General features: G+C 45.2%; 1 protein-coding gene and 1 pseudogene across 2 annotated transcripts; both read left to right on the forward strand.

Moving 5' to 3' along the window:
• The first annotated feature begins 237 nt into the window (after positions 1 to 237).
• On the forward strand, positions 238 to 2475 carry LOC133916868 (phospholipase A1-II 1-like; annotated as a pseudogene).
• Positions 2476 to 2946: 471 nt separating this feature from the next.
• On the forward strand, positions 2947 to 9269 carry LOC133889086 (phospholipase A1-II 2). Of its 2 annotated transcripts, none has more exons than XM_062329555.1 (3): positions 2947 to 3248; positions 3792 to 4479; positions 8410 to 9269. In XM_062329555.1, the coding sequence occupies exons 2-3, from the start codon at positions 3886 to 3888 to the stop codon at positions 9034 to 9036; spliced, it is 1221 nt and encodes a 406-aa protein (XP_062185539.1). In that variant the 5' UTR covers positions 2947 to 3248; positions 3792 to 3885; the 3' UTR covers positions 9037 to 9269. The 2 variants fall into 2 exon arrangements, with proteins under 2 accessions (XP_062185539.1, XP_062185530.1); XM_062329546.1 differs by having other exon boundaries at positions 2947 to 3230.
• The last annotated feature ends 7595 nt before the right edge of the window (positions 9270 to 16864 follow it).

Consider the following 16864-nt stretch of genomic DNA (forward strand, 5'->3'; position numbering starts at 1 on the left):
ATGAATAGAATGGTGGAGTTCTCTTTAAGTCCTTATTTGATCCATGCAAGCTTCTCTATGCTTTCAAATCCAGGATGACTGGGGAGTTCCTCTTCTTCATGCATATTGAACTGCAGATCTAATGGAGAAGCTACCACCTATCATCATACCTATATATATGCAGGTGGAACATGAACTTCTGGGCTCTTGTAGCTTGTAGAAAACCACGAAAAAGAAACTGAAGCGCACACGGCAAAGATGATCCAAATAAGAGGGATCGGAAACATTGCCAAAAGATGGAGAACTCAATGGCATGAATTATTGGAAGGGGCTACTTTATCCCCTTGACCTCGACCTCCAGAGGAATATCATCAACTATGGTGAGCTCTCCCAGGCAGCCTATACTGGGCTAAACAGAGAGAGAAGATCAAGGTATGCTGGGTCTTGCCTTTTCAGCCGCAGGGACTTCCTCACCAGGGTGGATGTATCAAACCCAGATTTGTATGAGATTACAAAGTTCATATATGCAATGTGTACAGTCAGCTTGCCTGATGGATTCATGGTAAAGTCACTGTCGAAGGCTGCATGGAGCAGACAGTCAAGTTGGATGGTGTTTGTTGCAGTAGCTACAGACGAGGGTAAGGAAGTGCTCAGGAGGCGGGATGTGGTAGTGGCATGGCGTGGGACAATAAGGATGGTAGAGTGGATGGATGACCTTGATATTTCCTTGGTGCCTGCTTCAGAAATAGTTCTGCCAGGCAGCACAACTAACCCCTGTGTGCATGGAGGGTGGACTTCCATCTACACAAGTGCTGATCCAGGGTCACGATACAGCAAAGAGAGTGCAAGATATCAGGTAACTCATTCAAGCACCAGCATATCCAGAAACCAGTATAAATTATCTCATCTTTCTAAGCAAAACAATTCCAGTATGTGGGCAAGTTAAACAGCAAGGTCTAGAGTGGAATATGATTTGTAATTATGTCTATGCTTGAAGTGCTGGTGCTCTTTCATTAGAGTTCAAGCAATGGAAAGAACAAAGGAGTATATATAAAGAGTGTTACTTCACTAAGATATCAACTTGCTTGGGACTCTTGGTGGGTTTTTTTTAACTTTATATCCTTGTTGGTGGTGGCTCTTATTGGGTTTTATCTCTACCCTACCCCAACTTGCTTGGGACTAAAAGGCTTTATTGTTGTTGTACTTCATTAAAATAGCATGATTTGTGTGCACTATATCTGTTAAGTACTGATTTGCCTTTTGAACTAGGTACCTGTTCTCTAGTTGAGCAGTCGTGTTTGAGAAGTGTCGTTCTGGTTTCTCAGAAATGAGCACGTGGATTATTTTTCAGTTTGAATTAGGTAATCCACCCACTCTGTCGCCTTGGTTTTTTTTTTTTCTGTTCCACCTTAGCACTAGGGAGGCATCATCATGATTTCAGGTGGGAGACGATCCCACTTGTGAGTCATCCGAAGCTTAGCCTGCACAAGGACAATTATGGCACAACTAGTGCATTCTAAGACAAGAAAGTTTGGGTTGATGGGCTCACTGCATTTTTAACAAACTAGACCTTGAATAGTGATCATTGTCTCCTTGATCGTGCATATCTAATGCAGCTCCTTCATTTTGCTTATCATTTGTTAAAAAAAATGTGCTGATCAAACTAACAAAAAATTAGTAGGTGTCGAACGAGATCAAAAGGATACAAGATTTTGTACAAGAACGAGACTAGCATCACCATAACAGGTCACAGCCTTGGGGCAGCACTTACCACCACAATGCCATTGACATCGTCTCCAAAGGCTACAACAAGAGCTGGCCCGCATCTGCCTTTGTCTTTGGAAGTCCTAGAGTTGCAACCCCGATTTTCAGAAAGCATTTGACAGTGCAACAGATTTGAGATTGCTCCGTGTCCGAAACTCTCCCGATCTGGTCCCAAAGTGGCCAAAGCTAGGATACAATGATGTCGGTACAGAGCTCATGATCGACACAGGGGAATCACCCTACTTGAAGGTCCCTGGAAACCCCTTAACATGGCATGACATGGAGTGCTACATGCATGGGATTACAGGGGCACAAGGGAGCAATGGAGGGTTCAAGTTGGCGGTTGATCGAGACATCGCTTTAGTGGACAAACATGAAGATGCACTGAAGAATGAGTATTCAATTCCATCCTCTTGGTGGGTCGTACAGAACAAAGGTATGGTGAAAGGCAAGGATGGTCAATGGCATCTGGCCGACAATGAGCATGATGATAAGTGATGTAGCCTGGCAGATCATCTTGTCAGTTGGATACGAGCGTAATTGTGCGGTTTAGTTGTTTCATTTCTGTCATTAGGACAACGAATTACAATTAAGAGCTCAAAAGGCACAATTAAAACAGAGGGAAACTAATTTGTGTCTTTGTAGCTGTTTGTCAGTGAAGAAATGCATGTCATTATGTTTAAAATTGTATTTTGACAAATTTCTGTATTAAAAAATCAGTAAATTTTAGTAGCTTCTGTCTGTTGCCAAAGTGAGACGATGGAATTCACCCACTTGGTCCAATCCATCAGATCCAAGATATGAAGTTGAGTTTGTGCATATGTGGATCAATATGCTCTTGTGCACGGGTACTTCCTTGTATTTAAAAATGCACATCCTTGGATTACTGAACTGTTTTTTTTTTCATTTTAGTGGATAAGGTAAAAGCAAGTTCAGTAAATTCCGAAATAGGATAAGGTCACAATACAACAAAGAGTTCCGATACAGTAAATTCAGAAATTACTAAAAAAAAAAGGAATTCTACCAAGAAAAGAATAATAGTCAGAAACAAAGTTTAATGAATCCTGTGAATAAGATAATATAGTTACAATAATTTGTTCCTTATATCAAATTTGGAGAAAAGGTAGGACCTTTTTTATAAAAAAAAAGTTCAGATTTGCTACTAAAAATGAGGGTGGGGGGGGGGGGGAGAGAGAATTATTGCCATGTCAACTCCACTACAAATGACATGATCAGATTAATCTCAAATTAAGAACTACCAACCCGACTAGGATGAAGAAGATATTTTGTAAATGGCCCAATGAAGTTGGCTCCACGTTCGCAGCACTGCATCTCTGTCCATTTCTTTCTCTCGCCTTCTCGCTCTCACATTGGCAGGTCTAATGGATCACCGGCAACCTGCTCTCTCCCCTGGCCAGGCGCTGCGGCCGGTGCGATCACTTTGAGAGGCCACCACATCTCGCGGCGAGGAAGGCTCCAAACAGGAGGTGGTCACCTTCTTCCTGGTATTGGATATAAATTAGGCATAAACCCTCTCGTGTTGTGCTTTTTTTTCTTTCTTAGTTATTGTCGCAACTTGTAATTTTGCGACAAAAAGATCATGCGCCCACAGCCCACTGATCTATTTTCCTTCCATCGTCCATTTGTTGTAGTTGTTAGTACGATAAATCCAGAGGTGCTTTTTAATCCTCTCTTTTTGAAAGCTGTTATCTTGATATGCTCTCTCATTTTCCTTAGTCCTGAAAATGGAATCTAAAGGCTATGCGAATAATGATTCGACGATTCTTTCTGAAGACTAGTCCATTGTGCATAATGTCAGATAATTCTACTAGCTGGCAATATTTTACAAGCCAATACATGAACAACATTAATTAACAAGAACAATTTTATACAATATTACAGTGACAGATTAAGATGGTCCCATTTCGCTCTGGATCCTTGAATTCTTTACATGTCCACTGTCGTAGTGTCATGTGCCATGTGAGCAAAAGAATGCTGCGCTTGTACACCTAGCTACGAGGTCAACCTAACCTTGTAGTAACACACAGGTCGGCAAAAGGGAGGCATAGGACTAGAGCTTTCTTTTCCTGAAAGATCAGGACCAGAGCTTTCAGAATTCAGATCGATCACACTACGCTAGCAATGTTCTCCGGTGACATGGCCGGGCGGTGGAGGGAGCTGCACGGCAGCGAGCACTGGGACGGCATGCTCGACCCGCTGGACGTCGACCTCCGCCGCTGCCTCATCGCCTACGGCGAGATGATCATGGCCACGTACGAGGCGTTCATCGGCGAGAGCCGGTCCCCGAACGCCGGCTTGTGCCGGTACCCCCGCGCCGACCTGTTCCGGCGCGTGGACTTGTCCCACCCGGGCTGGTACGCGGCCACGCGGTACATCTACGCCACGGCCAGCGCCGAAGTGCACGGCAAGGTGCTGCTCCGCCCGCTCTGCCGGCAGGGCTGCGGCAGGGAGTGCAACTGGATGGGGTACGTGGCCGTGGCCACGGACGAGGGCGCCGCCGCGCTCGGGCGCCGGGACATCGTTGTGGCGTGGCGCGGCACGCAGCGCGCGCTCGAGTGGGTGGCTGACCTCAAGCTCACGCTCGCCTCGGCGGCAGGGATCCTCGGGCCGGAGGGCGCCGACGGGTCCGACCCGTCGGTACACCGCGGCTACCTGTCGCTGTACACGTCGGCGGACGAAGGATCGAAGCTGAGCAAGCAGAGCGCCAGGATGCAGGTCCGTGCTCTGCTTCTTTCTCTTGCTCTCTTGCAAGCTATACTCTTGTGTTGGAAAACATACTCAACAAAACATCGCCAGTCCTTAGGTACGGCAAGCCTCCAATAAAACACTATTATGCCACTTGTCAAACCCTTCTCACGGCTGTTGTGCCAAATCTTTGAAATAAGCATTCTGCGCAGAAACATAATAGGTTACTATCAGAAGGGGGAAAAGAATAGGCGTAGGAAAAATCAAAACCATGCACTTGCAGTTGCATACTGACGTTCTCTCAGTTATAAGAAGGAAACAACAAGGTAAGAAACTAATAAAACCAAATTCTAAACCTGGAAACTTCTACGCCTCCATATCTAAAAGAGATTACTAGTTGTTGTTTCTACGCCTCCATACCTCATTTGAGAGAAAGAAACAATTAGTAGTTGTTGTATAGAAGCTAATATTTGCAGCTCATCTAGAAACAAAAACTGACACACAGTATAATCACTCAATGTATTATACACTCCTAGAATCAAGAGGTGAATATTTTACTTGTATAACATGGATTTTTCAATTAGTTGTTGCAATCATTGCAAACTATTGTAAGCTGGTATTTGTGTATCATCTAGAAACAAAAACTGACATATAGTATATCAATTAGTGTATTACTTCAAAGATCAAGAAGCGGCAATTTTATTTTATAACATGGATCGGTCTATTTAACTGTAGAAATTGTAGGTTGTCAACCATATTTTATTCATCTATTCACAAACTATCACATTACTTAAACATGTTTATGAAAGAAGCAATGCAAAGAGATTAATGCATATGTCTTCTGTGCCTTTGTATATTAGAAGAAAGTGCTACTTCTCAACTCTGATATGATATGATGTGATTAGAATTTTTTTACTGGTCAGTTTATTATAATGTGTTGTATTCTCTAGCAATGTGGGTGGAGTTTGACAATATTAGCATGAGCATACATCTTGTTTTCACTTCACATGAGGTGTATATGTGTAGGCAGAAAAAAATTGCGAAACGTATCTTCCACAGTCCAAATGATCATACAAGACTTAAGAGAGATTTCGGTCTGTCTTGTTCATTGCATTCTCTTCAACTATATGCAGCGCTTACCCTTTGTAACCTCTTATCAGGGGTGCTTGGATGAGAGGATTACTTTTATCCTAGTTGGAAACTAAATCTTAAGCATTTGGATCCATATCCCTCGAACCAAACAGGCTCTTTGAGATTTTTTTTTAATAATTTTCTACACTTCATTTTTCAGTTCGCTTCCACTTAAAACCCTTTTTTTCCCCGAGAGCATTAATGCCACTTATAATAAAATCAATCACAGTTCATAATTTTGAAAGTACAAATTGGCTTGTACATTTCGTTTGTTTTCTTTTCGCAAACCTCTGTCTATGTCAGATTCTACTCAGATTTCAAACAAGTTGTGTCCTCGTAATGTGTGTTTGGAGTTGATTGCACACAAACGTTGCTGTTCCAAACTAATAGAAGGCAACATATATATATATATATGTATATATATATATGTATATATATGTATATATATATATGTATATATATATATGTATATATATATATGTATATATATATATATGTATTGCCCTAATCCATTGATAACATGACAGTTAGCCAATCTAGGTTACTAGGTAGCGTAACCTGTCTAGCTGTGCTTGGAAGATACCTCACCATGACAAGCTTGCCTCGTGAAGCTTGCGTCCAGTTTGAGGTGTCGCCTAGTTTTCTAGTACTTGTGTCTATTTGAGTAGGAAGTGTGAGGCTTTTCCTTCAAGTGGGAGTAACCAACCTTTTTTTTTAAAGGTAATGTGAGGTGACAAAATTATTTAAATGTATAGGTAATGTGAGGTGATGAAAACATCACAATTACTACAAAATCAAGCTTATATGTCGGTTCATCACTGTCGGTTGCTAATGGATTGGCAGTGATAAGGCATCACTACCGGTTCAAAAGTCACGCAAGAAGAATTAGTGAATGTGGCTTATGAACCGGTAGTGATGAAGGGCATCACTGTCGGTTGATGACTTGAGCCGACAGTGATTCTTCACTGCCGGGTGAAGGCACCAACCGACAGTGATACCTGAACTATCATTGTCAGCTCTAGCCATGAACCGACAGTGATAGTTCATCAAGTGTCACTGTTAGCTCATAAAAAGCACGGCAGTGATAGCGGGTGAGCAGTGACTGGTCAGGTATCACTACTGGTTCGTAACACGAGCCGACAGTAATAATGGATGATAATTTATCTTTAAAAATTTATAATTTTTTCATACGAAATTGGATAGGGACAAAATTTATATAAAAATTGTAGTTCTCGACGAGATTTACAACTTTGTAGTTGAAAACTTTTTCATTTGAAGTCATTTAGATGTCCAAATAATTGTTTGAAGTTTTAGACAGAAGAGATCAAAAGGATTGCATATGCTACTATTATCACAAGTACTTCTGTGGTGGGATGATAAGGATGTATTGCGCGAGATGAGATATCTCAGGTTTGAGTGCCACGAACTACACGTGCGCGTATTTTGCGCGAATACAAAATTTATATAAAAATTTTAGTTCTCGACGAGATCTACAACTTTGTAGTTAAAAACTTTTTTATTTGAAGTTATTTAGATGTCCAAATAATTATTTGAAGTTTTGGACAGAAGAGATCAAAAGGATTGCATATGCTACTATTATCACAAGTACTTCTGTGATGGGATGGTAAGGATGTATTGCGTGAGCTGAGGTCTCAGGTTTGAGTGTCACGAATTGCACGCGCGCGTATTTCGCGCGAATAATCACGTGACTTGTGACTTGCGACGGCGCGAGCGTGGTGTTCCTCGGATGCAAAATTTATTTATTTATTAGTTTTTTGGGTCCAAAATATCAATCGAGGGCAGACTGTATCACTGCCGGCTGGAACTTTCAACTGACAGTGATGACCACTTTAAAACTGACAGCGATAGGGTTTTCTGTAACAGTGCACTTAGGTACTACATGAGATTTTAGTGCAAGGGATGTCTAGGCAAAGCAAACCAACTAGTCTTTTTCCCCCTTAATATTTGAAAGAATTATTGGCAACTTGTTTTTGTCTAATAGTTGCAAATAGCTTCAAAAAGTTCACCTATTCTTTAACTCTCAGAATTCATATAGTATTCTCCTTGGATCACTTAACGATTTATTTCTGAAATCACGAAGTACATGTATGTTTGGCCATAGGATTTTTACTGTACAAAAATTCAGACGAAATGAATGTTTGGACATATGATTTTTTACTGTACAAAAATTCAGATGAAATGGCAGTTCTGGAAGTTTCATAACTACACAATGGCCTGCATGCAGAATTCAGCATTGCTTGCCCTAAAAACGAGGAACAAACAGGGGTAGTTGCCATTTGGTAATAGAGGCAAATGGTGGGAAATATCAAGTGCAAAACAGTCCACTCTTCGGGTTTAGATGAACTGCTACAGCACACATGTTCTGTAATCTATCCTCAGTGCCCATGATGCAGTGTTCTTGGTAGTCTAGCGCCGGTGAGCTTCGGCCGTCCAGTTCTTATGAACTTTTCCAACCGAGCGTTACTGTATCAACGCTCGAGTACGATTGTACAGTAGTAACACTGTTTTGAATCCGAAACAATAGGCCGGAGACGGTACTAGAGGTGGTAAGATTTTTAAGGGATGCAGGCGTTTCGAGTTAAGGCCGCTAATGTGGTTGGCAATACATACTTGGTGGATAGAAACTGAGAATATGAGATGCTATTGACTGCATGCATATTGACATCGGATAGTTGTGTGGATGAATATGATTATGATTAAGTGGAGGGGGGGGGGGGGGAGGATTGCCCATATAAACTAGAATCTCAAGATGATGCCCCGTTCTCCATTGTTTTGAGAAATTAGCTCAGCATGTTATGGTGCAAGCAGGTGTTGACAGAGGTCGCAAGGCTAATGGACAAATACAAGGACGAGGAGACCAGCATCACCGTCGTCGGCCACAGCCTGGGCGCCACCCTGGCCACCCTCAACGCCGTCGATATCGTCGCCAATGCATACAACAAATCCCCGGACTCCGACAGCCGCGTCCCGGTCACCGCCACCGTCTTCGGCAGCCCGCGCACAGGGGACCGCGACTTCCGCGACGTCTTCCACCGCCTCCCGAGCCTCCGGATGCTCCGCGTCCGGAACAGGCCCGATCGCATCCCACACTACCCGCCCGTGGGCTACGCCGACGTGGGCGTGGAGCTGCTCATCGACACGCGCCGGTCGCCGTTCCTCAAGCCCCACGGCAACGAGTCGCAGTCGCACGACCTCGAGTGCCACCTGCACGGCATCGCCGGGTGGCAGGGCGACCACCGCGGGTTCGAGCTGGTGGTGGACCGGGACGTCGCGCTGGTGAACAAGTTCGATGACTGCCTCGCCGACGAGTACCCCGTGCCCGTGGGATGGAAGGTGCACAACAACAAGAACATGGTGAAGGGACCCGACGGGAGGTGGGTCTTGGAGGACCATGATCCTGACTACGACGAGGAGGAGGAGGGTGACAACTTGTAGGCGGGCCAGATTGGGAAAGAGCATGATTTGAACGCTGGCCAGCTCGCCTGACACGCAATGCCAGCCAATTTGTTTTCAGTTTCTAGTCATCTGATCTTGATGTTTTTACGTACAGTAAAAAAAAATGTTTTTTACGCACCCTTGATTGTTCATCCTCAGGTCTGGTGATCTTTTGTGAACTTGGTCATTGGGAAATATGATCGACGGACTTGATTGTATTGAAATAAGATAAATTTGTAGATAAATGTTTTCATTTTAGGTACTGTTGTTTTTATGGCTGGGGCTAGAGAAATGTGCCTAGTTTGCTTAGTAGCGCTGTTCTTTTTTGGCAAATCACAAAACATTCACTCAATTTTTCGTCCACAGGATCTAGATCTAATATCCCATATCTCTTCTCCACCTCCCTAGTCCCCAATATATTTTCAGACTCTCCCATACCCCTGAACCCTGTCACTCCCCGGAGCTAACCACCCTCACCCCTACCACTGCACCATCCACCTCGCTAACATTACCCCTGCTCACCAATACAAGATCGACTAATCCCAATCACAGCCCTAAGTCATCATTGTGGTCTCATCTCCGCCACTACTAAACCAGCCCACTACAGACCTCCTTTTTCCCCCTCCTATCTATCTTGCCCACCGGAAGCCTCCACACCTAGCGTCAGTTGTGCCCTTGTCACCTTGTTTCTCTACCGGCTAATCCATTCTAGAGTTTTATTACTAGATGTTGGAATTGAGCTCGGACCCCCTCTCTCCCGAAAGTATCCCAACTGACAACCGAGAGATGAGGGAGAGCACGTTTTCATGACCACACCCTAATCGAGGGTGCAACCAACTCTTTGGTTGCGGTCCTGTTCCACATAGTACCACAATATAAAGGAGAATATTGGGACTCATGGGTGATTAATCTCACGTAGCTAAGCACGCCCCCACATACCTAAACCCTAGACCAATCTAAAGGGTGCGCTGTAGTGGAGCGAAGACTACCGCCACGCCGTCGCCATCACTTCCTCCTCATGCCGGCCACATCCTCACCAAGCTCCTTCACCAACACACACAACTACATCAAGCCGGCTACTTCGACTACACCGACGGTCTGTACGGCTACACCGACGCATCTTCTCCTCACCGATCGCTCATGGCATCACCGAATGCAGGTTTGAGCTTCACGCTTCCACTTTTATGTGTGCTTGATTTAGAGCTTGTGAATTGATGAACACCTAAGTCTACAAATTGGCATAAGAGCCTAACTTGCCTCTAATCAAACTCATTAGACATTAATTGGATTAGATTGTATTCGATTGATGTCATTTTATGATCAACCAGGCCTAATTAGTTTTGGTTACACATTAGCTGTCAAATATGAATCTTTAAGATGGAATAGACTCGGATCAAAGCACATATTCATGTTTTAGGCTGTTCATGTCTCAGATTAATGTTAATTGAGCATGTTTAAGTGATAATTATCCCTAATTAGTGTCGGATTAGAGCACATGTTCATGAATTAGAGGTTTTTAGGCTCAGATTAGATGTAATTTATGCATATATGTGTGTTCTTGTGTGCTATTCGGATTGGTTTGAGGGCCTTAGGGCAAGAATTAACCTCGGGTAGCATTGAGAAGGAGGGGAATTGGGAAAACCTAAAAAACCCTAATGCAAATCCTAAAGAAAATCCCCAATTCCCCAATCCGAGCCCAAAATCCCAAAATCCCAAACCCTAGAGCTAATGAAGGTGGGTTTACTTATGGTTTTAAGGTGCTTTTTGGTCGCTGCTAAGGCCGTCGGAGTTGCTTCGTCCTTGCCTTCGGCGGATTCCCCTCCTCAGTGTCGGTTGCGTGCGGATCCTTCGGCCTGGATCTCCTCGTGCCACGCTGTCTTCTTGCACCCGTCACAAATCTGCCGAAGCTTGTCTCCTTTCCGCCACGTGTGCATTCCGCCCTCATGAAACCATTGAATATCAACTCGATGGAGCAACGTGCCACCGCCCGCATGCTCCGACGAACTGACCCATGGGGGTTCCATTGTGGCTCTACTCTACTCTACTCTACTCTACTCTACTCTCTCTCTCTCTCTCTCTCTCTCTCTCTCTCTCTCTCTCATCTTCGTTGGTGGCTTGCTACCGCCGGATTTCACTCGGTCACCTCCCTCTCTTGCTTCTCTCTCGCGCGGTGGCCTCCGGACAGGAGGGGAGGAATGGGGCTAGGGTTAGGGCAACCGGTGTCGCGCTGTGGTTTTAATCTGGCAAAAATGGCAGTGACCATCTAATCTGAATGGACATCCAGGATGCTCATGGGTGTGCACAAGAAAGGCTAGGCCGACTCTGTGCTATTGGGCCAGAAGCACGAGCGCATGTCCCGTGGGCTGAGCGACCGAGTAGACCGCTTGGGCCGTTCCCTTTTAATGTTTTGGAATTTTTATTTTTTAATGTTTATCGAGTGATTATTAATGATTTTCAATTTTGCACTAGATATATTAATGTTTGTAGCCCAAAATTAATGATATTTAATGTACAAAATTATGATTAATTATTTGAATGAATCAGAACCAATAGGAAGATTTTTTCGGAGAATTTTATTATCAATTTATTTAGGTTCATAATTACTTTGTTACCAAAGTTGATTGTAATTATGCGCTATTTATATGTTCATTCAAATTCTTTTCCATTTTTCTACCCAGCGGTGATATGGATTAGAACTTAATTTTGCATGAATTTAATCAGACCAACGTAGGGTTATTTTCATGCAAATTATTTCTTTGTGATAAATTTTCTAATCTAATCCAATTTTTCCCTCTAGCTCTTAACACTTCCTCTGTTGCTGCCACATTTGATGGTATAGAGCAACTTACAGGGAATAACTTTTCCGTTTAGAAAACTAAAGTGACTGTTGTCCTTAGAGTTTTGTACCTTAACTATGCACTCAGGGTTGATGCTCCCATTACTCTCGCCATTGACGTGAAGAATTATGATAAACTAAAGAAAACTTATGATGCACTTTCTGAGAAGTGGGAGCGGTCCAACCGCATGTCACTAATGATTATGAGAAACTCGATCTCAAAGCCCATAAGAGAAGTAGTACCTAACTCAGACACGACTAAGACATATTTGGCGTTCGTAGAGAAGCAATTTAAAGGCACATCTAAGGTTTATGCCAATACACTCATTCAGAAGATCCTCAACACTAAGTATAATGGGTCTAGTTGTATAAGAGAGCATATTATGATGATGACTGACATGGCTGCCAAACTCAAGGGCATGGACATGGAAATTTCTGATAGTTTTCTTGTCCACTTCATTATGACCTCTCTCTCTCTCTCCTGAATTTTCCCCCTTCAAGATTAACTACGATACTTAGAAGGAGAAATAGACCATAAGTGATTTGATCACGATGTGTGTCCAAGAGGAAGGCAGCGCAGAGGGCGCCCAAGGCACCTGCTTCTCCTGCTCCTGCCTCTTAAGAACCTAAGGATGAAGGATGCTATTTCTGCCATAAGAAGGATCACTACTAGAAAGACTATGTTGGTTTCCTGAAGTGGCTCATAAGAAAGGGTAATGATTTAATAAGTTCATTGATGAATCTCTTTATGCTGATTTCTTCCTTAATTCTTGGTGGATTGACTCAAGTGCCACTGTGTACGTTACCAACTCCTTACAGGGATTCCTTACCGTGAGAACACTAGAAAGGGGGAGCAAAGTATTAGAGTGGATAATGGGAAGGAAGTTAAAGTTGAAGCTGTCGGATCCCTTTCATTAGTTCTTTATAGTGGCTTCACTCTTAGATTGAATAATGTAGTTTATGTTCTTTCCATTAGAAGGAATCTTATTTCAGTTTTGATGTTAGACAATGATGGTTTTCCTTGTAATGTTGGAGACAATAAGTGCATTTTTAAGTTTAATTCAGATGTTATTAGTCTTGCCATTCAACATGACAAACTTTATATGCTTCCTCTTAATGAATTATCTGTATCTATGAATGTCTATGATGCAAGCCATAAGAGAAAGAGAAATACAATTAATGAGATTTCTTCAAAACTATGGCATTGTCGTTTAGGCCACATTTCGAGGGGGAGAATGGAGCATCTCATTAAGGAAGAGATTCTCCAACCCTTAGACTTCTTCGACTCTAACCACTGCATAGATTGCATTAAAGAAAAACACGTTAAGCAAATAAAGAAGGGGCCACTCAGAGCACATGATTATTAGAATTAATTCACACGGACATATATGATCCTTTTATTGTGACATCGGTGAATGGTTTCGATTCATTCATTACCTTCCTTGATGATTTCCCACGTTACAGCTATATCTTCCCCATTAAAGATCAATCTGAGTCTCTCAATAAATTTAAGGTATTTAAGGCTGAGATAGAAAATCAGCACAACCTAAAAATTAAACTAATGAGATCGGATCATGGTGGAGAGTATTATGGGAGACATGCCCCTTATGGGAAAATCCCCGGTCCCTTTACCAGAGCCACCCAAAGCTGGACCTTTGAGGTCGGATCCCTTGAGGGAGCCAGAACCTCTGTGTTAGAAGCCAACAACGAGTCCACTACAACAATCCCTACACACGAAAAAACACGCCGAAGTTAGGATCCTTGGGTGCAGGCATGACAAAGAAAAAGAGGGGGGAAACAACACCTCACCCTTGTCAGCGAGTGCGGTGTCCGAGGGGCCTGTAACGTCTTTGTTGTTGGAGGGGCCAACGATCTCCCACACTGTGTATATGTCCAGGGAGGCCTCATGAACCCCTCCACCTTAGCCATGGCCGACCGGGTCGGGAATTACTGGTCCTCTCCCCAATCTCCTACACTAGGCTGGACCTCGCCTCCAGCCATGTTGTTTGCGCCCCTGGCGCTCTCGACCCGCCTCCGGTGCTTCGCCTTGTTCAACTCTACCTTGGGAGGTTCGGCGGTTGAGCTAGCACATGAGAGTGCAGGAGCATACAAATTCTGGGTGCAGAGCGGGATCACGGGAGTCATAGAAGGCGTGACACCGGGGGCCTTGTGCCCTCGCTTCCCGGTAGCCCAAGAATCTGCTTGATCTACCCACGACGGAGCCACCATCCCGAGGTGGGAGAAAATGTGGTTGTACCGCTCCCAACTCTCCACCAGTTCCAAGCACTGGTCGCGCTTCACAATGGAAGCCTGGCCCAAAAACCTCTCCATGATCTCAGCCGCCAGGTCCAACGGGAGGCAATTCCCTGAAAGAAAAAGGCATTTCACGTCTGTGAACTCGAAGTTGGACAATGGAGAGGACTCATCAAAGCTGATGGTGGGCCCAGAGTACGGGTTTGACTCACCCTGATCACCTTCCTTGAAGGCATGATCCCAATCCGCTTGCAGGGGCTGGATGCACAGCATCATAAACTACCCCGTGAGATCACACATGCTCATCCTCTGTGCCACCCTCCGGAGGAGCGCGACCCTCGAAGCCAGCTCAGCCTCGGAGATGTCCACCTCGGGGATCGGACGTAAAGGATGTCCCGATTTGTGGAACGAAGGGGAGACCAGGGGCCCACGTCATAATTGAACCACCCCTTTGACCACCCGGTGTACCATCGATCGTTGATGGCCTTCGTCGGGAACGCGTCCTGATACTCATGCCAGAGCTGGAAATGCACACTGGTGAAGCGTAGGGTATTCACCTCTCCATCCTCTGTCCGGGTCTTGGGATAGCAGTTGGCTTCGTGAATAAGGGCAAATAGCTCCGCTCACCCCTCAAAGCTCTCCGCTCGCATGGCCCACTCGAAGATGGCCAGGCAGGCGATAGCATTGGTCGAAAGCTGGGGGAGCTCCACGAAAAAGTGGCGAAGCACCCCTTCGAGTAGGGCACAACTATAAAGCCAAGGCTCGCACAAAGAAGGCCTTGAAGACCACGGTCTCATGGCCCCGCGGCAACGGAATCACATCCCCCAGTGGGGCTTCAAGCGATGGATCTTGAGGGGATCTTCCCCTCCTTGACCATCCAATCGAGCTCAGCCTCCGTGATTGTGGACTCCACTAGCACGACTCCACTAGCACACTAGTCTAACAGCGATACTTCTTGCTGGAGCAGTGGAGCTCCACGCTCGATGACGGTCTAAACAATGGCAAGGGAGCCAATGCTGCCATGGTCCCCCGTCACGTGCACGAGAACGGCCCCACCCTACACCGGCGTACTCCTGCCTGTGGTGGTGGAAGCTGTTTCTGTGCGACGGGCGACAGCAGGCGAGGTCGGTGACATAGCGGCGATGTCCCCAGACATTGTGCGGCCCCCTGCCACGGAACTAGCTTGGCCTCGAGTACCCAAGCGGGCCATTTGGGTTCCTTGTAGGCAGCAAGAGGTGCTTGTTAGTGGTGGAAGATAGGAGCTCAATGGCCGGCGGGTGCACTCATGCTGAAGCACAAGTATAGTTGGTAGTAGGTGCATAGAATAGGTTTGCCACTCGGCCAGGGCCCGCACCTTATAAAGCTAGTGGGAGGAGTTGTTTCCTCCTTGAGGCGTGTGTGCACTCCCAGTCCCTTCACCCCCGATCATGAGGAAGTGAAAACTACTTCCCATGACCCTCCAACACCAAGACGCCATGTGCCCCGCTACCACCTGACTGGACTCAACCGAGCCACTAACTGCAGGTCACGTTTAAGGTCCTTCCATATAGGTGACACTAGGAATTATGCTCTCTGGACCCACAGTTCAAACAACTCAAAACAATCCAAGGGTTGTGAAGCTTGCTACCATGAAGCTAAGGACCGCTGGAGGCCCTGCTCCAGGAATTGTGGGGACGACCGCTTCGCTGCCCGTCCTCGTGAGGGGCTACTATTGGGGGTTGCCACCAAGGACCCCTGATTCACTTGGCTCCATCAAAGCCCACGTCCTCGTGGACAGGTGTAGGCTGAGAGACCCTTCGAAAAAGGTAGGCTCTTGGGTGATCCTGAGCCCCCAAAGCCTTCGTAACCTTCTAAAGGCTTCGGGAGGGTCGAGGAGCCCCTGTTATCACTAGCGAGATAGGCCCTATGGTCACCTAGGCGGCCATAATGGAATGGGCATTTAATGGAGGTACTAGTGGTGGCCGCCCTGATAGGTTGACACCCAGTGCAAGTGGTGGTCGCCTGGGCGCCCGGCGCAAGTGGTGGCCACCTTGGGTTCACCATACAGGGCCAGTGTGCCCCCGCTAACTACCGACCGGACACTGTGGCCACCTACCATCATAGTAACCTCCACTGTTGAGAGATAATATCTAGGCAGCTAATATTATCATCTGAGCTGAGGAAAAGTTTACTAGATTAGCCCTAAGTCCTCAGCCATGTAAATAGCAACCTATATCACAATCCCCATAGGGGTATGATTGTACACTTGCTCTCTAAAAAGCTGTATAAATACAGGTCCAGGCACATGGTGCAAAGGGGCAACAGATTGGACAATCACTTAAGGCATTCCTTTCCTCTCCCCTTCTTCCCGAAGCTTAAGCCACTCTGGGGAGCTGGTTCTCGCCGCATCTTGTTCATGAAAGACATTTTCTTCCACTAATAATTATACGCCTGGTGAACCTCAACAGAATAGGGGTAGCTGAGAGATGCAACCGCACACTCATGGACATGGTGCAAAGTATGCTCAGTTATTCTAGTTTACCAATTGGACTATGGATGGAGGCACTTAAGACAGCCGCACATATTCTTAATTGGGTTCCCAGTAAATCAGTTCCAAAAACACCTTACGAATTATGGACTGATAGAAAACCCTCTTTGAGATATTTGTGTGTGTGGGGGGGGGGGGGCTGTGCAGTTGAAGATAAAGTTTTTAATCCATATATTAGAAAATTAGACCCTAAGGCAGTTAGTTGTAACTTT

This window comes from Phragmites australis, chromosome 1 (genome assembly GCF_958298935.1).
Source record: "Phragmites australis chromosome 1, lpPhrAust1.1, whole genome shotgun sequence".
In the NCBI taxonomy this organism is placed as follows: Eukaryota; Viridiplantae; Streptophyta; class Magnoliopsida; order Poales; family Poaceae; genus Phragmites; species Phragmites australis.

Bases quoted from the DNA above. Each gene is read 5' to 3' on its own strand.
- LOC133889086 (XM_062329555.1), top strand. From the start codon at position 3,886: ATGTTCTCCGGTGACATGGCCGGGCGGTGGAGGGAGCTGCACGGCAGC. The intron at 4,480-8,409 runs GTCCGTGCTCTG...TGGTGCAAGCAG, and splicing joins AGCAGAGCGCCAGGATGCAG to GTGTTGACAGAGGTCGCAAG.